The sequence below is a fragment of the Triturus cristatus genome, chromosome 9 (genome assembly GCF_964204655.1).
Source record: "Triturus cristatus chromosome 9, aTriCri1.1, whole genome shotgun sequence".
Taxonomy (NCBI): Eukaryota; Metazoa; Chordata; class Amphibia; order Caudata; family Salamandridae; genus Triturus; species Triturus cristatus.
This window is the reverse complement of record NC_140592.1, coordinates 60,385,057-60,407,096: the sequence shown is the minus strand read 5'-3', so window position 1 is coordinate 60,407,096 and position 22,040 is coordinate 60,385,057. Positions and strand designations below refer to the sequence as shown.

At 44.7% G+C, this 22,040-nt stretch overlaps 1 protein-coding gene across 2 annotated transcripts in view; it reads right to left on the bottom strand.

Moving 5' to 3' along the window:
- TPRA1 (transmembrane protein adipocyte associated 1) overlaps positions 1-22,040 on the bottom strand; it is a 130,792-nt gene that overhangs the window by 37,412 nt on the left and 71,340 nt on the right. The window contains exons 1-2 of one of the 2 annotated variants that reach the window (XM_085624409.1): positions 14,237-14,856; positions 13,483-13,673 (exon numbers count right to left, since the gene is read on the bottom strand). In XM_085624409.1, the coding sequence (XP_085480535.1) occupies positions 13,483-13,661 (179 nt within the window). In that variant the 5' untranslated portion in view covers positions 13,662-13,673; positions 14,237-14,856. Of the gene's footprint in view, positions 1-13,482; positions 13,674-14,236; positions 14,857-22,040 lie in introns of those variants that run through there. The other variant, XM_085624408.1, reaches the window with a different exon arrangement.

The following is a 22,040-nucleotide window of genomic DNA, read 5'->3' as shown; positions in this document are numbered from 1 at the left end:
TCACTCAGAAGTGAAGATGCAAACATAAAAGAAGAAATGGCAGAGGGCCTGGAAAAGCACGCAGTCCCATCAAAAGCTCCACAGCATTAATTTCAGTAAAAGGGGAGTGAGAAAGGAGCAGGAGTTACAATGGAGGCAAATTAGATGCAGTCTTAGTTGAGAGCATTGATTGTGATTAAAACTTGGTGGAAGGCAAATTAGGCCTCACTTCAATTGCTCCAAATGACGACTTCCTGCTTCATGAGAGCCATGACACTGCCAAGGTTGAGATTCAACTTTCCCTGAAATGTGCAGCATTATCGCACTGTGCACCTGATCACAGGCCCAAAAGAGAACTTTACATCTTTTTGAATAAATCTCTGGGTCTACAGCTCACTGCGAGCTGATAGGGTAAGTGTTCCAGCCACAAAACTCACCTTCCTATGATCGCCATAACAATAACAAAAAGAGGAGGAAGGGCCGGCCTCACAGCAAGGCTCTGAGTAACGACCATTGGCAACGCCAACAGGTCTCACCTATGCAGGAGCGATTGGCTTGGCCTATGTGTTTTAGCCATGTTGCACACCGGCGTGGCTGCTGTTCAGCATGACTAAAATTTAGTGCTGTAGAAGAGACCGACCTAGCGTCTGAGTAGAGTGGCAAACAGTGGAGAAGAGTGACGAAGAGTGGAGTAGTGTGGAGTGGAGGGTTGTGGAATGCTGTAGAGTGGAGTGAACTGAAGTGAAATGAAAATGAAATAAAATACCAGCATTTGTAAAGCGCACAGCTACCTCCGAAGAGGTGTCCATGCACTGGGGGCCGTCGGGAAGATTAAGCACGCTATTGCCCAGAGTCACATGGTGCTGGGCTAACCTGCCGCCGGTGCCAGGGATCGAACTGTGAACCCCATGGTCCGGAGTCAGGCACCCTGGCCGCTGCGCCACACCTCATCCACGAGTAGAGTGCAGAAGAGTGTCACAGAATGGAGTGGAGTAGTGTGGCACAGCCTGGAGTAGTGTGGAGTGTCGTGAAGTGGGATAGAGTGGAGTGTCGTAGAGTGCAGTGCCATAGAGTGGAGTGCAGTGCCATAGAGTGGAGTGCAGTGCCATAGAGTGGAGTGCAGTGCCATAGAGTGGAGTGCAGTGCCATAGAGTGGAGTGCAGTGCCATAGAGTGGAGTGCAGTGCCATAGAGTGGAGTGCAGTGCCATAGAGTGGAGTGCAGTGCCATAGAGTGGAGTGCAGTGCCATAGAGTGGAGTGCAGTAAAGTGGAGTGGGATACAGTGGAGTGGAGTAGTGTGGCACAGCCTGGAGTAGTGTGGAGTGGGATAGAGTGGAGTGTCGTGGAGTACAGTGTCGTAGAGTGGAGTAAAGTGTCGTAGAGTGGAGTAAAGTGTCGCAGGGTGGAGTAGTGTGGCATAGGGTGGAGGGGCGTAGGGGCATGGAGGGGCATAGAGTCGAGTGGAATATAGTTTTGGAGTGAAGGGGGGTTTCAGTGTAGTGTCAGAGTGGCATAGCGTAGAGTGGATTAAAGGGTCAGAGTGGAGTGGTGTGGCCTGAAGTAAAGTAGGGTAGAGAAGCACTGAGTGTTGTAAATTGCAGTGGGATAGAGTGAAGTGGCACAGAGTGCAATGGCGCAGAGTGAAATAAAGTGGCACAGAGTGGAGTAGAGTGGCGCAGAGTGGATTAGAATCGCGCAGAGAGGAGCAGAAACGCGTAGAGAGGAGCAGAAAGGCGTAGAGTGGAGCAGAAAGGCGTAGAGTGGAGCAGAAAGGCGTAGAGTGGAGCAGAAAGGCGTAGAATGGAGCAGAAAGGCGTAGAGTGGAGCAGAAACGCGTAGAGTGGAGCAGAAACGCGTAGAGTGGAGCAGAAACGCGTAGAGTGGAACCCCTAGAGTGGAGTAGAAACCCACTGAGTGGAGTAGAAACGCATAGAGTGGAGTAGAAACGCATAGAGTGGAGTAGAAACGCATAGAGGGCAGAAGAAACGCATAGAGTGCAGTAGAAACGCATACAGTGCAGTAGAAACGCATACAGTGCAGTAGAAACGCATACAGTGCAGTAGAAACACATAGAGTGCCGTAGAGTGAAGTGGAGTTGAGTGGTGTAAAGTGTTGTAAAGTGAAGTGCAGTTGAGTGGCTTAGAGTGGAGTAGAGTAGAGAGAGTGTAGGGGCCTAGAGTGGAGTGGCACAGAGTGGAGTATGCATGGTGTGGTAGTGAACTGCCATTACAGACAACATATTTTTAATCGAAATGACCATTACATATACACAGACATACAGTTTTACTGATAAAACTATACAGTGTACAAATGATAATGTGTGGAAACTGCATCACCTTGTGAATTGATTTATTTTGATCATATTAAAATATTTGTTTTCAGAATACCAAATTTACAACTTACAGTACTTTATTGGGGTTTTCCTAATTCTGATATATTTTGAAATATTTGCACAGTTCATTTACAGCCATTTAAATTTTGTTGTGTGCTAAAAAAAAAAAAAAAAAATCAAGCCTTTCCTTACACACCACCAGATTGTCAGATATGTCCTCTCACTTTGAAGTCAGAGATAGAAAAATAAGCACCAAGCTCTCTGGAAGACATAACCTGACATTTGACCTCGGTTTTTCAATGCACAGAAAATGTGACAAGAGAACAACAAAATTTAAAGACCTGTTTATGGAAAGAGAGCACTCGTGGAAGAATACAATAAATAAGTTACGCTCCTCGAGAGGGATAAAGACAAGCTGGACAGCCTACAACAAAGCCAGCAAGCAAATGTGAGTTACAAACCAAGCAGCCAATGGTAATCAATGGACAGAATGCACTCCTAGGATATTTTCAGAATGTCCCCAAGAGGTCTTATCAACCAGAAAGCTACACTGTCTGGTAGGCTTCAACCTAAAAAGCAGCCTTAGACAAGCCGAGCTAGTTAGATAACAAGTAACACATTTAAAGAGTACAGAAGTAACCACAGAACAAGTAATCAGATTGAAAGACGTGAGCCAAGCTCATGTACTACACTCATGGTATCAGAAAAGACACCTCCTGGTCACAAAGATTTAAAAGCGGAGAAGTTTCACATTTGTAAGTGCCTCTCTTCACTTAATGTGAGGCTGAGTCAAATATACAACATTTTCTGAACCCGGTTTGCGGCTGGGCGGCTATAATGTTTGCTAGCAGGACCAGACCACATAGACCTCTTCAGGAGCATACTAAATGCTGCAAATGTCCACTGCACTTGAGCAAGTGGTGGGTTCTTAAGATGAAATACGTTACTTCCCTGTAACTACAGTATGTACTGGAATTTTGGGTATTGGCTTCAAAATTAAAGGAATTGGCAGTTTCACTTCTGGTGTGTGCCATAATTCTGCTGATGAAAGTTTTTGATGGCACGTACTCCAATCTTCCAAGGAGGCATCAGTAGCAAAAATATAACTGATTGCTGGAGAATTAAGGTTAGACTCACACTGATGTTGTCTGTCAAGCCACCATTGTACAGATGACCCAACGTGAGCTGTAATGGCCGCCTTGTCCACAAAGGAGCCTTGAGACTGCAAACAGTTTGGCAGCTGATTCAACTTGCAGAGGACTGTTATGAAGGCTCCAGTTTGGTATCAATGGTACACATGCAGACATTGTCTATAGTAGAGACTTAAAAACCCGTAATAATGTTAGTTTCATTCTCTGAAAGATTGTGGCTGTGTTTAGCCGGTGCACGCACTGATCTGTAGGCTACAGCAAGCCTTTTCTGGTGACAAGAATGGTTCATTAAAAGATGTATACAAATGGCTGGAGAAGGAGAGATGATTTTAATTTGAGTTTGCGAAAGAGCTGTAAGCAAGCCGTGGTGCAAAGAGCAGGTCTTTTCTTGGGCTCAGGTTGAGGCTTTTTAGCCAGCAGATATGACGTGAAGCCTACTAATTCCACTACTAGATCTAGACTGTTTACTGGGAAGGAGTAGAAGCAGGCCGAAGAAAACTTGAGCTCTTAGATGAAAAAAGGGAAGAGCAAAAAGCCTTTGAGAATTCCAGGCAGCTCAAATCAGCAGTTGGAATACCCAGCTGAAGGCAGGACGGGGAAATCCAAGGAAAAAAGCAGGAATCACTGGACACCTACTGGAGTGAGGAACAAGGAGAAGAGCAACATTGTGGAGCACCAGACAGGCTGACCAGTCGCTTTCTACATGCCCAGAGAGCTGACCTTCAAAGAGAAGAGAAAGAATAACAGAAAGTAAGTCTTCATGACGGTTTGGGAACTACTTAGAAAGTCAATAACCTGAAATAATATTTGCCACAGGAGTACCTGGGAAGGATTACAAAGACATACAAATAAAGGATCAGGATTTTGACAAGGGTTACTGAAAATATTATGAAATGGCATCTTCACAAGAAGCAAAGAATCAGCCTGGCTTGTTGCAGGAAGCGGGCATGCATCAGGAGAATGCGCCAAGGAGGTACGCCAACTCCCAGATGAGCACAGCAAAAGATGGGGTTGGAAAGTCACACTAGCCGTGGACATGCACAGTTACACCAAGTCCGCACACAGATGTGTCAGCACTGAACCACCAATGACAGTTGGCAAGGCACCCGACAAAACGCTAAGAAAGGCTGTGGCAAGTTGTGGTTTAAAATCGAACTGCGTTTTTAACAATGTTTCTTCTTTGGGGAGCTGTAGTCTTTCTCAAAAACATGGCAGGTGGTGGGCTCTGCTTTCTCAGATCATAATCTCCATTTGATGAGATAGTTGTCAAGGTATGAGAATACCTGATGGCCATAATGTAGGAGTGCGGCCATTGGAGCCATGCTCTTTGTAGAAATACAGGGAGTGGATCCACGACCGAATTAAAGAACTCAAAACTGACAGCGGCAATTGAAATTGGAGGCCCCTGTGATGTTTGCAATGTATGGAAATTTAGTAGTATGCACTCTGGAAATCCAGCGATGCCTTATGTTGTTCCATTTTTAAGAGTAACAAGATAGCCTGTCGGGTAACAATCCTAAACAAATGCCTTTTGAGGAATTTGTTTAAGCATTGTAGACCTAGTATCAGTTGCCATTCTCCAGATGTTTTCCTCCCAACGAAGAACCTGGACTTAAACCTTTATCTTGCTTAGACTTGGGGATTTGTTTGAGAGCCCCCTTTTTGTATCATTGAGAGGATGTAGCTGTGGAAGGAGCAGATAATGCTCCCAATGGGGAAGAGCGCATGATGATTTCTTGATGAATCTGAGAGTTTGGCACCACTGGCTTAAATTCACAGCCCATGTGTTGGAAGCGATGCATGACCATTCTTGTATACGGGCATCATCTCTTCTACCGAAGTCCTCAGGGGGATGGGATATGAGTGTATCTGGTGCCTGTCTGAAGTCACTGTCTTCTAGAATCATGGGATTGGAGTGCCTGCTTCTGTGCTTCATAGATGGCATGGAATATGACAGACCGTGAAATCGAGCTGCTTGATGGCTGGGAATGTTAATATGGACATCTGCAATATGGCTTCTGAACCAGCAGCTGTTGGTGGCTGTATAGTTGGTAGGAGGAAATGAGATACGCATCTGCGTACCCCTCGTAAAGATTGTGGGTCAGAGTGCCTGGAGGATGCCTAAGGACCTTGCTGTCCCCACGTCTGTTTTAATATGACAGGGACGTCCGAACTGCAACACTCCATCAAAAGGCAAATCCAGGTAGCAAATCTGTATCACCTGCCTAAATGAGGTGCACCTGAGCCAACTTTGGGCTATAATACAGCAGCGCAAACTAGCTCTTGAGAATCAACATTGGTTGAGTATAAGGAAGCATCGATGATCACCTTAAATGCTCTTTCTCCTTCACAGAGAACAGCCTTGATTTCTTCTTTTCCCTGTAGTATGAAGACTAGATATGGAGTTACGTCATTCTACATCTGCCAGTCTTAGCTACCAGGATGGCAAGGGAATTGGCAACATGGATGACATAGCTATGTGGGAATAACTCTTTTCCTAAAAGATTCCTTACGGCAACTTTCCATGTCAGAAGGCCCAGGACAAGGTGTGGATGGATTGCAGAAGCAGCTCTATTCACTACGAGTGATCACAATCTGCTTTTGGCTGACCAGTCTAGCAAACTAGGGGAGTTATCAGATGCTTGTGCTTTTTCTCAAGCCTAGGTTCTGTTGCAGGAACAGAGGATGGGTTTTGCATAGGTTTCTTCCCTTCCAACCAGATGGTGTCTACAAATAGAATGGCCTTGGATGCTATTCTAGATGGCTCACTAAAGGCAAACAGTAATTGTCTTACTGGACCTATATTGACAGATAAAACATCCTCAAAGCCCTCTAAACCAAAGCATGAAACTTGGTGATGCCATCTGGCAGGGACTTTGCCAGTGTAGGTTCCACATCCTCTAGGATGGGGGGGGGGGGGGCGTTCTGCAATATGAACATCCCACTCTTGTCCCTCAGTAGGTGAGGTTACAAACTTTTCATTTCTCACCCTACCTGGAAGAAATCTGTATCACAGTGAGGTGCTGGATCCGGAAGAAGTGAGGGCAACTGAGGAGGTGGATGTTAGGAATTGGAGATGCTCATGCAACTGAAGCAGGGTCTGTGGTTCTACTGGTTCAGGCTGGTGTGTCTGTGGTGCTGTAGGATGAGGTAGTGAAGGAAAACTGGCTAATAATCCACCATAATGGATAGACATTACTGCAGCAGATTTACTTGCAGCTGCTTTATAGGTGGGCCGTTGTAACCGTCCCCATGGTGCTCCTCTTCATAATAAAGATCTTACTATCAATCACAGTGTGGATGACGGCAGCCACAGGCACGACATTCATTCACACCATGATAAGAAGATGGATGTGGCTGGTATTTATCTGCATCTAAATTAAGGTCATCCTGACATTTGACATTAAAGTGGTCTGGGCTGTAGGCTGGTCCAAAGGGGTCATCATAACCGGATTCATCATCACCCCTTCAATGTCATTTCCAAACATTTTCCCAGGTGGGGCTGGCAACACCTTGCTTGGTGACCTGTGAACTGGCAAAAGTGTAGAAAGTATGTCCAAAGCAAATTTATGTACTGTCGTGCTGCTACTGTCTTCAGCAATTATGGTTTCTTGTCAAAGAGGATGTTGTCAACTGAGTCCTTGACGATGTACTGTTAATGAGAAAACTGAGATGATTACAGTCATTAATGATAATGAAGAGGTCTTAGTCGATGTTGGATGTGTCTATGTGGGTGCAGCTATCGAGGTCACTAGCATGGTGATCAATTGAGCCTTTGACAAGGATGCTTTTGCAGGTGTTATCGTAGACTACAGTCTGGCCAACAGTGGAGTGTTTGATGATGCTATGTCCACAGAGGGAATGACGGCTCCTTGATTGACAGTGAAGATGGCGTTGACAAAGATTTGATAGACGGTGGCTCTGTTAAAGATATCCTATATGTGCCTGCCTCTTAGGGGTGAAGGGTGACTCACCTCACGGTGCTTTAGTGGTTTTGTCCCTGACTTTTTAGGCACCTTCAAGTGTGGTTTGGCTAAAAGTAGAATTGACGATAGTTGAGGACGGAAGAGACGCGTGCGTACTTTTCTGTATCAGACTTGAAACGCGTCAGCTTCTTTTCTTAATCGATGGTTCCTTGTCAGGTAATCACACTTCCTTCTGTTTCCTCGTAATTAAAAATACTATTTTCTGTCCTGGAGGCTTTCTTTTCAAACATTATGCCACATGTTGCACTCTAGAGGGTTAATGTGTTGGTGCAGGCAATAATTGCACACATTACACTACAAGTCACACGAGGCCTAAAACCAGGCTTTTGAGCTGTCTAAACTCAACTTCCTGGCTCCAAATATCTGCAGAGGCAACAATCTTATAGGAAAAGCCCTGGACGAAGTGCTGGCATTTTCAATGAGTTGGATGGGCTACTAAACTAATGGTTTTTGTGACTTGTTGATGTTATGCAGTCCTACTCTATGTCACTAGAGGCTCGCCTCTCGACAACGAGGAAGGATTCACATGTGTAAATCCATAAGAGATCCAGGGCTGAAGAAGTGAAAATCACACAGCAAAAGCAACAAGGTAAGACAGTTACAAATGATAAAAAATGGGAGTTGCCAAACTGATAAAGGTATACCCCTATTATAATGAAAACAACGTTACCCCCGTACCAAGGTAGAGACATCCATTAGCCCAGCACGAATGCCTTATGGACTTCTACATTAATGTAAAAGAAAAACGTTTAAATGCTATTATTTTGTCCCATAGCCACTAATTGATTTACAAACTTCTGCAATCATCAGCTTCTCTCAAAACTATGACAACATGAGGAGAACTTGCTAAGTGAGTTCTGAAAAGCTAGTCGTGCCCACAGGATGGATGCAGGTGCCGTGGTTTGTGTATTTAATGGGGCCAGCGGCTACGAGATCCATTTGTTTTAATTAATCGGACTTCTCAGTGTGAAAAATAAACTCAACCAATAAAGATAAAGTAGAACCACCAATGTCTTAAAATTTGAATAATGAAAACCTTAACAGGAAGCAATAGTGTTAATTGTGTACGATTGATAGGCTGACTCAGGAATGTGTACTCAGTTGAAGAGAGTGGGTTTCACTTCAGGTCTCACCAGAGGCTTGAGGAGCTGAGAGGTGCCCCAATGATGCCACACAGCATGCTCCTCGAAGAGCAGTGACACAGCGAGGTTAATATAGGGCAGTGTGTTATTAGATCCCAGGGGCATAGCTTAATAAAACTTTCCCTACAGGCCTTTAAATGTAGCACCTTTTAATGTATACTATGGCGGTGTATTGGCTTTGGGAGTCATGCTGGCCTCTTGAGATGACCACCTGTTGCCCACGTAGGGAGCTATATTGGTTTTGACACCCTAGTTGAAGACCCAGCAGTCTTAAAGACGATGCAGGGCCAATAATGTTCTGTCTGGGTGGGTATCATTTTACTGTGCTTCTTATGGCATCCAGCAGTAGATATTTCAGAAACTATCCTGGCCAATTTATGGTTTTTGTTGGGAGTAGTTCCAAGAAACAGAAAATGCATTCTTTGTAAAACTTAAGAGGGAAGCTAGCAAAAACTCACTCACTTTCACTTCAGTATTTGAAAGACAAATGCCATCGTTGTTGATGCACAGGACTGAAATACCCATATCTCTTGATCAACCACTCACAAGGCATCATGAAATCACTAAAGCAGCTCAAAGAAATCTACTGTTTTTGACAAGGGAATCAGGAAATTATTTAAAAGTGAACAAAATGGTATAATCTGCATGTTTCTGTTTCGAGCCCTAGATACTGCTCCGCTATTAATGCCCAATCTTGTGAAGTCAAGAACCTCACTTATTAAGGTATGGACATCAGCCGTCCTAACCCAAACCAAAGCACATACTTTATACAACAGTATTTTCGACCCCCATAAACACACACACAGCAGATCCTTTGGATAAACCAGTCTATTGCAGCGCTAAGTATTTACGGACACACTCGTATGCATGATCTCTGTAAGGGCATGTACCATGAACACATGGCGCACAACTCAAGGAACCAGCTGCACAAAATCTCCAATCACTGCAATGCTCCTTGGTGGTACTCTGTTCACACGAACCGGTACAGAACAGAATGAGAGGACACACGTTACAAAGTCTGTCGGGTGGAAATAAACAGTTTAAAGAATAAACACAATATCATAAACACAAAGATAAGCAGTAAGCACGCATACCATCAATGCCAAATTTAGGTCCCAAAAAAGGAAATGAAATATCAAAAAACAGTTCATAATTCCAGAACATTTGAAGCAAAATAAACAACCTAAAGGGGACACGACTCAAACAAAATAATAAGTAAGCAAATCCACTGCCCACTTCTAAAAGCTCATATTGCAACCTATTTGACCATTTCAGGCAGTTTTTCGTTTAAGAGACAAACAACTCCATGTAAAACAAGCATTGGCATAGTCAATAGGTCTCGCCTTTGGAACCTTATAAGTGTTTAGCCATGCAACAGTTGCATAACTAAATACTGATAAGGTCCCAAAAGCGAGACCTATTGGCTATGCCAAGCGGCCGCGAAAGTGATCGTGATCAAACATCAAAGCGGCCGTGCGGTCGCGAAAGTAATCGCGATCAAGCGCGGCGCGCGCGCGCCCACGCACATGCACTGTAGCTCTAGGCTGGCCATGGTAGCACTTTTTGGAGCCCTCTCAAAAAGTCTCGCCAGACCAGCGCATGCGCTGGGTCAGGCGAGACCTAAATACATTCAGTTCTTACTCTTCATGAACAACACTTCTGCTACCTTCCAAAGTTCATAAAGCCCACCTAGGATAGGACAATGGCTTGGCCTTGGAGATGCAGCTTGAATCAAAACTACTGCGGGTCCAGAAGAGAGTGAGGGCTCTACTCGCTGACCACCAGTATCTTCCATCTGCATCTCCTGGCCGAGCTTCTGGATACCACTGGAGGTTATCACTTCATAACTAACAGCGTCATCGCAAAAGAGTACTTGCGCAACTGAGGAACTTGCAGAAGCAGCAGTAACAATCCTGTTCAAATTGTGGACTGAGAGGGGTTTGGCGGCGTAAAGCATATGTGCATTTCTTTCAGCGAAGGAAACAAAGAAACTGGGGGAAAAACTCCTTCAACTTGACTTCAACATTCGAAATGTATATCTGATGGTTATTAATGCGAAGCTTCATGCAGTCCTTGTGGATATCACACACATATAAATTATTTTTGAGAGGGTGAGTAAAGCTTATAAATGTAATGCAGGCCATGAGGACATCTCACACACAATGATTTATTGAGAGGGTAAAACAAGGGTGAGGCACCAGGGATTGTTGGGCAAAAGACCCCCTTTTTCAAAAAAGTCCTAAGCAGCCAAGCTCCCACAAGAAGGAAAGACTGCCCTGCGTGAAAACGGTGGCAATGACATCAATGCTAACCGCTGAATACGGACAAAGCAGTACCTGCGGCAGGCCTGCGAGAAAAGGTAACAGTAGGTGTATTTTTTCACGCTACTGGTCTGCATGTCACGACATAGTTGACTTTGCTTGGTTGTGAGCGCTTGACTGAAGGAGACGGGCACGCAGAGTGGGGAAATATGGGAACCTGTGTTTTCACAGAATTGGTGCCAGAAGCCTGGTCCGGATATCATCTCCCTTTGACAGACATTCTATTCGTTTTTGCTGTACGCCAACGCATGGAATCGAAGAACAGGAGTAAACCCGTTAACCCAGCTGAGACCCGGGTAGAGTTTGTAACCGAAAGACAACGTCTCAACCCGTAATCATTTGAGGGGGCAAGTACTAGGAGAGAAACAATCACTCTGGACAGGTAAAAAAGGAGACCACAAAAAAGATTCATCAGGAAGTAAATTCTTATTGCAAGTAGTTATATCGGCACTACAATACAGTTTATGCAAAAGTAACCAGAACACACAATTGTGCACTGAACGGGCTAGTGATAGTGAATGGTGCAGTGACACAAAGGGGTGAAGAACAGCGTGAGCGGCGCAATAAATATATACAGAGATCGAAAAGTGGTCAACGAAGCAATGAGGATTATATACGGAGTCAAGAGCTCTTCGTTAGGGCTGTTTAAGTAGACCACAGTGATACCAAGTATACACTGAATAGTCGACGGCGTTTCGACCGGTTTAATTCCAGGTCATCATCAGGACAAGGTTACTGTATTCAAAGTAGAGCTGAGACGGTAGTAGTGAGAGGGTCCAGAAGGTATTAAGAAATTGGTGGTGCTGAGCGGCTGTCAGTTACCCGCGTCGTCATAACTGACTGATTGCAGCGACTGCGACTGGCACTGTGCATATGGAGTAGTGCACATGCGCAGTTTTAAACGGGGTTGCAGGTATGCCGATGAAGGGCAACTACCCGGTATAACTAACAGAGAAAATTGGTGCAGTGTGGACAACTGACCCTTACCCTGATGAAATTGCCGTAAGATCACATAGGCAATGAAACATGATGGTTTTAATTGAGCAGACACACAGCAAGGAATAAAGTAGTATAGCTAGTGGCTGTCTAGCTCGTTTTTAGACTAGGTATACTGGGTATATATGACAGGGTTCATATATACCACACTGAACACGTTTTTGTTCTTTTTTCTTCATCACCTATTTGATTTATAAGTTGGCAGTTGCTAATGAGGAGAACCTGAGGATGCAGGCGAGTACCAGTCTGCAAACTCCCATGGTGTTACTCCCGTGAGGCACTGCTAACTTTCTCTCACCTTTTTTCACACTTCTAATTCATTGTTACATTACTCCACCCTAATAGTTTCTCTTCACATTAGAGGGAGGGCTATACAGGGAGAGACAGCACAAACACCAGGTTTGTAAGGAAATTAAGTGATTGAAGTCCCCTTATGGCAGATGGGAGATATTGATCCACTGTCCTGTCACACAAATTTGTGTGATTGCAAAAATACATGGTGGACGCCCATAGCAGGTCATACAGTTGATAGAACAGGTCTTTTCTTGTGTTGAATTAAGAAATTGGAGCCTGGAGGCAAATGTGTGGAGGTAATTCCTGATTTAATCTGTACCATGTAAGGACAGGGCGATCCAAGTGAGAGAATTGGGACTGAGTAAATTCGCAGCGTGCCTTGGTCCACGGAGATCGGACCGTCACTTCTCGTAGTGAGGCCAGCGGTCCACTGGGGGATCAAGGTGAGCATGCGGCTGTGTTAGAGGAAAAAGGTGGATTCACGGGGTGCTTGGGTCATGAGTAATCGGACCGTCACTTAATTTGGAGAGGCCAGTGGTCCTCGGGGAAAGCAGATTCGGGAATAAATGCGGCTTCGCAAGTTAGAAGCTAGCGTGTGGACAGGAGAATGAAGCGCCACGTCAGTCATCCAACGCATGTCCAAGTGGTGTCGCCAACCCAGGGAGACAGTCAATAGGAGATCCTTACAGACCAGGCTATGGCATGCGCTGAAGTGATCTGCCAGAGGGGCTCTCCTGCACAGAATGGAGTTCTCCAGCGTTGTTCCCGACCACATAAACACGGAGTACAAATGAGGATCACACCAATCCATATATTAATTAGTGTCCATTCAACTTGATGGATACATTACATTGAGGATCAAATTACTAGCTGAATGCATCTAACACGCTACTGTTTTATTATTTTGTCAAAACCACAGTGTCGCATATTTTTAGCGTCTATTAATTGGTTTATATTTTTTTAAGTGCTGTTAGTGCAAATCATATATATATATATTTTTTTTTAAGTGCATAAATGTAATTATGTTTTTATTACTCCAGGATGAACCAGCCTTATGGTGACATGCATCAGTAAAGATATTCAAAAGTACGATATTCAAAACAAAAGTTTATGTTGGCTACATTTTTTTAATAAAATGACTGAGATCTTACAAATATTTATACTGTTTAACTTAATGAACAAGCAAAACAAACAAAGCATGACAACTCAGGGGGTGACTAAATTAAAAAATAAACAATCACTCAAGGAAGAATCCAGACCCGTTCATGCTCTTGGTCTCACCTAGACTTTCCAATGTCCTCGTATAATATAACCAGGCACAGGTGCGGAAGTGTAATGTTGGTGTCGTTGGTTGCGGGCTTCGTTGTTTGCATGGACGTCACATCCGTCGCAGTCACGAAAGCACTGGTGTAATTGTCCACCAACGGAAAGATTGTTGCAGACTCCGTGAACTCCAGCATCCTGCCTTCAATCTAGGAAGTAGAGAAGAGAAAGGCGCGTGACTTCAAGTGAAGGGTAATAGAGCGGCTCTCTTCAGTAGCCACCCATATAGTAGGTGCCTTTGATATCAGGATTAAAGGGCGCGAGGCGATTGGCCGTTTTTATGATACAAAGGTCTACACACATTGGATATTCTTTCCCTCTTATATTAAGTCTCCATCAGTGTCTTCGACCAGGAGGACTGTGTTACTTTGTCACCAGTACCTCCATTGTGAAGTTTTAATTGCTGTATTAGCTTGAACAACAGCAGTAAATGGCTGCGTTTGTCTTCCTTTGCCCACCTTTATAGGCACAGTATACATTTCGAAGTCTGTTCTGCAGCACATTGCAGTTTCTGCATTAGAGTAGCACATGCATCTTAATAGTCACATGATATATTAGCAAACTTATGCAGCATTAAACCCTAGGAGTGGTTGAGCACCTGATCCATTAACATAATATTACAAATTCTGTACATCAACTCATTAATATGTGCATCTCGTGTATGAATCCTGTGCGTTTTTCCCTATCCCATTGCATACGTCAGAAGCCATACCTATGAGGGTCAGAGGCATCTCTAGTATTCTACGCTGTCGCACAGCTCCATCAGTGTTGGGGTAAGTAGGCGTTATGCAGCCCTGTGACAAGTGGCCCCAAAGTTCAGTTTTTGGCAGAGAATCCAGGAGGTGTGTCCTAACACCTGACAGGTACTGAAGCTTTTCGTCTAGTCATACTAGCACTACCTGCTCAAGGTGCCCTTGGACCTAAGTATGGGTTGTGGAGGGATTTGATCGAAGGGAACCAGCAAATTGATTAGAGAGGTGGAGAGTCAAACTGAAGTGGCAGGAGAGTGACAGAGGGAGAGAGAAAGAGATGTCGACAAAGGGAGAGAGAAAGAGAGGTCAACAGAGGGACAGACAGCAAGAGATGCAGGGTGAGTGAGATGGACAAAGAACAAAATTAAAACAGAGAGTGAGAATAAGAGCAAGGAAAAGTGAGGTAGAAGGAGAGGGAACAGGAGTAAAAAAGAAGGAGAGCAAAACCAGAAGTACGCGCAAATGTGACAGAGCGCGCGTGAGAGAGGGCGAATGAGAGCAAGAGCAATGGAGGGAGAGAGCAAGGGAAAGAGAAGGAGTGTGAGCAGGAAAATAAGAGAGCAAAGACAACAGCAAAAGAGAGAACGCAAGGGAGAGGAGGAGCAAGGGAGAGCGAAAGATCAGACGTGGTGCCAAGAATTCCTCAGTGAACAAACACAGAGGAGGGCATAATAAAACAAAGAGACAAAGTCCATGCCCATCAGCTGGTGATTCACAGAACATTAACCAGGACAGGCCGTTAGAACATTCACTTCTCCATGACTGTTCACAAAATCTAAGATCCAAAATAAAGAATCTAACATGTACAGAAAATAAACATGTAAGTAACGCCATGCTAATGCAGTGATGTCATTTGTACGAAGGAAAGTTCATCCATGGCATTTCAGGTCATATCCAGTTAGTCATCACAGCTGGTGAGTAACTGATCCATCTTGACCATGTAATCACTCAGCACAAGACCTCTTACACAATCTTTCAAGGTTTGCAGGATTAGTGGGTGGAGGTTTTAAACACTCATGTTTAGAAAGAGCCAGTCCATGCCACTAGAATGCAATATACAAACCACTCATAAACACACCAGCCACTATGTAACAATATATGTAGGGTGCAGTGACCCCCAGAATTTGGCTAGCCAGAGCGGGAGGCAGATCTCTGGCTTCGCTGTGATTTACAGCATGGAACAAGCTTCCTCTAGATCTTCGTGCTGTTAATAATTCAGCAATTTTTAAAAAAAGGCTGAAAACCTGGCTTTTTAGACAGGTCTAAAAACATACTTTCTTTTCAACCTGTGCGGTGAGCCGGGACCTCTGCGGAGTAGCTGAGCACAATACAAGTCGCTTTCATCCTCATCAGTACCCCAGGTGTTATCACAGACATCAAGTTGTGTGTGAATACCTTGAGCCTTCTGCCTAACAAATATTATCAATCATTGTCTAGGCATCTTACCAAGGTCTGAAACACTAGAGGAGGGAAGATGCCACACTGGACCTTAAAGAGAAAGCAAAGGGGGGAATCCGCCAATGCACAACCTTCCGCAAAGCCTGTCAAAAAAAGCTTACACCTTGTTTCCAAGGCCCCTTGTTGCTGAAAGAACAAGACTTATCCATCTCAGTAGAACAGGGATGGGGCCCTCAGGCTACCATATGATATTTCTCTAGGCACCAACAGACCAACTGCTGAAATGTGTGTACCATACAATATTCTGCATGGGGACAAGCCACAAAATACTACACATTTGCAACACATTTCTCTCCCTTCACGATAGCCCAAGGCTGTCGTCTAAGACTGGTCAGAAGCAGATAGTGCCTTGGATAGCCAAGCCGGCAGATCTCGAGAGCAGACACAGCACGCCTCAAAAAGCACGAGATGCCAGAAGCCAACAGGGACTGAGAAAAGGCAGTGGCATGAGGGTCCATCTGCTCTGCATCAAATTCACTGCTTTGAAGCACACTTGCATAGCAGCCATTACACTGAATACCACCATTCAGGCAACACATCAACACTGCAATGAGCTTCTTGAGGTTGGTGGGATAGAGTGAGGGTTGGTGTTACCTTTAGGACGAAGGTTAGGGTTAAGGGTACAGATGAGGTAAAGCTTAGGGTTAGCATTAGGTTTGGGGTAGGAAAGTTCTAGAGTGGTTTAAGGGTAGTGCAAGGTGTAGGCTTAGGGGCATTAAGAGGGTTACAGTATGCGTTAGGGTTAGGCTTAGCTATGTTTAGGTAAGGTCTAGACATAAGTTTAAGAGTAATGCGAGGTGGTGGCTTAGAGGGATTACACGTGTTATGGTATGTGTTAGGTTTATGAGTCGGCGGAGGTCAAGGTTATGGTATGGGGTAATGTTGGGGTACGTGTAGACACGGTGTTGATGCACTGACTAATAGCACTGCATACATACGTAACTGTTGAGTGGAAGTTCGATTTAGTGAGTACTTGATGTAAAGCTATCCTATACTATGGCGAGAAACTGTGACTAGAGCCTGGCACACTCACAGTGGCCACCGTAAAAGCAGTTGGAGGACGGTGTCATCCGCACACGCCCTGCCTGCGTACTAGGAATGCTGCACTGGTATGTGGTCTATCAGGAAGTATAGAGACTTTCTGTGCATAGGCATGTCTGACAAATATTGAATAACTGCCATAGAGTGCTTGCAGTCACCGTCTGCAGGTCTTACAATGACCCAATTCAATCTCAGACTATTACCCTAGGATGAGGGAAAGCAAGAGCTGCTCTTCTGGGATTTGAAGCTGGGACCTGCAAGTTGCAGAGACCAAAACGAAAGAATGTGTGTTTTCATGCTGCAAAGAAGGAACCAATGCAATGTATGCGATTTATTTTTTAAATCATGGAAAAAAACATTTTTTTCTTGCTAAAGTAATTAGGAGGAGTTGGATGACTGAGATGTGGCACATTAAATACGAATGTAATAGCGTATGCTTTCTGAATTGGCAAGTTTCTTATGGAAGCTGTTAATACAGTATTCGGAAAGCCAGAAATGCTACATGTCACCAAGGGATTAATGTGAGCCTAGTGCAGTGTACCCATTACACAGTTGGCCTAAACATGCTGTTAGGCATGCATTTTGCACCTACACAGAGCAAACATGGCACGACACACTCGGATGCTGACAGAATCTGCTCATGTTATTGGACATTACTTTCCATTCGTGAAGTGCACAGCCGGCCACTGGTATGCCCTTGTTGCTTAGCCGGATAGCTGGGGTCTGTTCCACACACCTCCAGTGATCCCACCAGTGGCTGATAGTTCTGGGATGAGAGGTTTAGGGTGCTCTGGTCCATGGATATTGACCGCACAGTGTGACCTGCTTGACATGAGGTTATTGGATGCATTAAGATATATAATACATAGAGGAACATCACAGCCCTTTAGGATCATCATGACACGCATTGGCAGCACTGGGCTCTGGGGGATTGATACTTGGTCCAGAGCACGAGGCCAGTGGGCTTTTCTACCTGCTTATGTGTTTCTTAAACCACTAATATGCACTTTGCCCAAAATCGCGGCTAGTCTGACCTCGCCATGAAGGATGATATGAGGGCATGGTCTTTTGCTATAACTAAGTACTTGACGTGCCAGTTATACTGTAAAGGTTCGGTCTACTGTGTACTGCTGAGGGGGTTATGGGACTTTATGTCTCAATTATGCATGCGCCTTATGTTTACAAGCAGGGTGCACACTGTTTTATCATGTTCAATGTGTAATAGACATGACCAACAGTAAACAGGAGCTAGGGTTCTGCAAAGTACCAACTGCACCCCTGAAGTTTGTCAAATTCAGTAAACTTTGCACATTACCAAGGTGGGTGAAATTTTCAGACTTTGCCAAAGAATTGTTTTTTCTTCACCTGGCCAAGGAGTCCTCCATGCAGCTGCATGCTCACAACTGGAAAGGCAGGCCATTCGACTGAAGGGAATTGTATCACTGGCAGCTAGAAGGGGTGGTTTACCAGCTTTGCCCACATCTTGCCCTAAGCGTCAAAGGGCAGCTCTACATTGGTAATTCTCTGCTGCCAGAAATCCAACCCTGGCAAGGTATTTCACAAGCATGGTCTAGCATTTCTTCATTGGCTTAAATACATAAAATTATGTAAAGAGGAATTAAAGGGCAGCAAAATCTTAATTGTTTTCCAGACTTCTCTATTAAGAGGAGTCATTAACATTCACAAGCGCATGTTTTTCTTTTTTAGGGCAACCCAAAGTTTACACACCCTTCCGCTAACTCGGGGGTTAACATAAGTAGCAGGGCAATTTGCTGCTGTGACCGTAAAATGCTGGACTAGACGTAGAACTGCGTGGAGCCCCTGAACTGCTATCCTCTCTGAGAAAGAATAGGATGTGGACCGCCCTGAGTTGAGAACTGCTTTATCTTCTTGGACCAGATTAGAGGTGCAGTAGAACGAGGTTTTCTATGAGGATCTATCGTCGTAGCTCACAGCTCAGATGGCATCGGTGGCGACAAGTTCCAGAGGACAAATACACCTTAACACACGGCTTGGATCATAAAATAAAAAATAAGATTCTGATGACGAGAACACTGCAGTGAGGTGCAGCAAAAAGAAAAATGTGCAGGATAAAAGTAAAGAGCAAACAAAATCCTTGTAAATTCTTCATTCAGAAACCCTCTCCGTTGAAATGCCCATGGTGTAAGTGGTAGAAAGTGGAGGTGTGGAAGCCCCAGTTACAGGGTGCAAATGAATCCTGGAAGGAGTCGAGCATTGCAGGACCAACACTCCCGAACCACTGTGGAGCTGATGTTGGGTGATGTGAAACTGAACCAGAACAAAATTACCTGCAGGTAATGTAAGAATTCAAGTGCAGCCTTGTGAGGACTCCCCAATAAACCTGCAACACCAAGTCACCTAACCTCGAACACAGACCTGCAAAAGTCCAACTCATTATTGTATAACATTCAGTCAGTCAGTCAGTCAGTCAGTCAAGTAGCTTTATTTCGATAACAAGTATCATAAAAGCGACATCATTCTTACATTCCAGAAACAAAAATTAAGAGTGATCATAAAAACAATAATAAAAGTAAGTACGTACATTCCAACCGAGCATGATATACAAAGGATTGATAATTTTGTTGATAATAATTAACAATAACACACTAATCTCTAAATCGAGATGGAGAATTCATTTGTGCATTTGATAAATAGTAAAATGTAATTAGTGGATAAAACTAGGTAAGTGAAGATAAAAAACATTACATCTTTTTCAGCTATTTGATGACACTTAAGAGTATAGAAAAATGCATTCACAGTGTAAAATCATGCCTCCCTAAGCAAAACTTTTGTCCTGACAAGCCAAATGCAGCCAAGGTACTTCGCCACACCACAGACAAAAAGAGCTCTTGAATCTGATCTCAGGATCTGCAGAGCAACACAGTGATCTGAAGTACCCAGCTGTCTACAGATCGGTTTTATCCATCTTGATCTAGCCTGGGAGTATGCTGGGCATGCGAACATGAGGTGTGCCACACTCTCTTCTGGTGCCTCACAGCAGGGGCAATCCGCGATTGTCTGACGAGGAGGACTCCATTTTGCATTGAGCTCACGAACTAAAAGGGAGCCGACCCTAAACTGTATGTAGAGTTCCCTATCTCTTGGGATCTGGATAAAATCTAAATAAGGTTCCAGCTGTATGTGCTGCTTAAACTGGTAAAAATAGTCTGCCATCCTACCTGCTCTGGGATTACTGAATTGCTGTGTGTCAACCCAAGCCCAATATGCTTTTTTGAGATCGTCCTTGCAGGGTGGGTTCCGGCCTTCCCAAGAGTATTTAAGGCCCTGGGCAAATACTAATTTCTTAACATTGTTAATCCAACTAACCCTGTGGTTGCCGTCTAAACTAATTACCTCTTTAAATGCGGCGGCATATTTGGCAAGTACGGCAGTTCGCAGCAATCAGGCCCAATAAAACAGCGGTCTTGAGCTAGCAATGTCTCTGTAAGAGCGTCTTCCCATATCACTCATCAAGGGCTTGAGTGGGACATTTCGGGGAAGGCTCACTAACTCTCTCAGAAACTTGTGTTCGGATCTACAGATCTCTTACACATTGTTGAACCCCCACAGTTCCGCACCGTAGAGGGCCGAACTAACTGCCTTTGCGGTGTAGATCGTGAGTGCTGGGGCAACAGGTCTGCTCTGTGAGGAGCGATGTTCTCTGCCTATTGCCCCAGCCTCACGTTTATGATTCAGGAGCATCTTATTAATGTGGGGATTCCAGTGCATTGTTTCGGAGAGTTGGATGCCCAAGTAATCAAAAGTGCAGACTCTCTCCAAATGCGTTCCACCCAAGGTAAAGATGTGCCTGAAAGGCTTATCGGGGTTGAATGTCATCAATTTAGTTTTTGTGGTGTTGATAATCAGCCTCCTTGAGGTACAGAAGAGCTGGAACCTATCTAAGAGTCTCTGCAACCCTACCGGGGTCTTAGAGATCAATAGCGTATCATCTGCGAGCAGGAGGGTAGGTACTCTATCTCCTGCCAGGGCCGGGGCATCAGCTGGGATTTCCTGAAGGAAACTAACCACCCCGTTCACATATAAGGAGAACAGGGTAGGCGCCATAACACAGCCCTGGCGTACTCCCATGCTCACTGAGATCCTATCGTTTTTTTGCTCTTGTGACCCCCATCTCACTTGTGCGTAATTATCCTCATGCAATCGAACAAGCAAGTTAAGAATAAACAGGGGAATGCCCATATCATCCAAGACTTTCCACAACCGATCCCGGGGGACCAGGTCGAAGGCAGTCTTCAGATCGATAAAGGCAAGGTAAAGACTGCCTCCACCTATCACAACTACCTTCCAATAAAGGAGAAGCAGCCTGAACGCCTGGTCAACTGTCCCAGTACTGGCCCTGAAACACGCCTGATATTGGATGAGGATATTCTCATCCTCAGCCCAGGATTGAATTCTCTGCAGCAGCACCCTGCCAACTACTTTTTGGATAGCATCAATCAAACTAATAGGTCGGTAGTTGGCAGGGTCCTCCCTAGCACCCTTTTTAGGTCGAGCCTGTAGCAGCGCGCATGCGCTGCTCTGCGAGACTTCATGTAGGGGCTTCTGAAAGCTGACTACACGCTCGTGTGTGTGCTTTTGTTTTCGTCGGCTGCAATTGGCTTTTGCGTGCATCTTTTAAAAAAAGACAGCACGCAATTGGTGAAAGGCGGGTGCATGTCCCAGATTCCTTTAGAAATGTAACTGCCCATGGCCTATTGGTGTCTGTTACGTGCAGCAGTGGCATCTGGTTTGAATTATAAACATGTGTTTATAATTAGCACGTGTTCGCTTTGCTGCCGCGCTCCCTCGACCCCGCTACAATGTGGTGCGCGCGCACCACTGGTTTCGATTCCGTGCTTGTTGTCAAGCTCTCGTTTTTTCAAAACCTTTTTTTTATACCAACGGGCATGGCTTAAGTTTTACAGCTTCCAACTTGCAAAAGAAGGGGCATGATGCGAGGAGCCATCGTGTAGCTAAAACCTTTTCTTTTTACTTCAAAACGCACACCGTTCTTTATCTTTAACACGTTACCTGCTTTAAAAAAAATAAAATAGAGAGCGTGCCGCGCTTTATCTATAACAAAGGTGCACACTATTAACAATGGTGCCCGTGGCTCGTAGCCAGTCACCCCGTCCTGTCCCCAGGCGCCGTGCTTAATGTTTAAGCACGGCACCAGCATATGGCTGCCGCGCACCTCTTATTTGAAAATGCGCGCTTCACCCTTTTTTAATGTCGGAGGGCTGG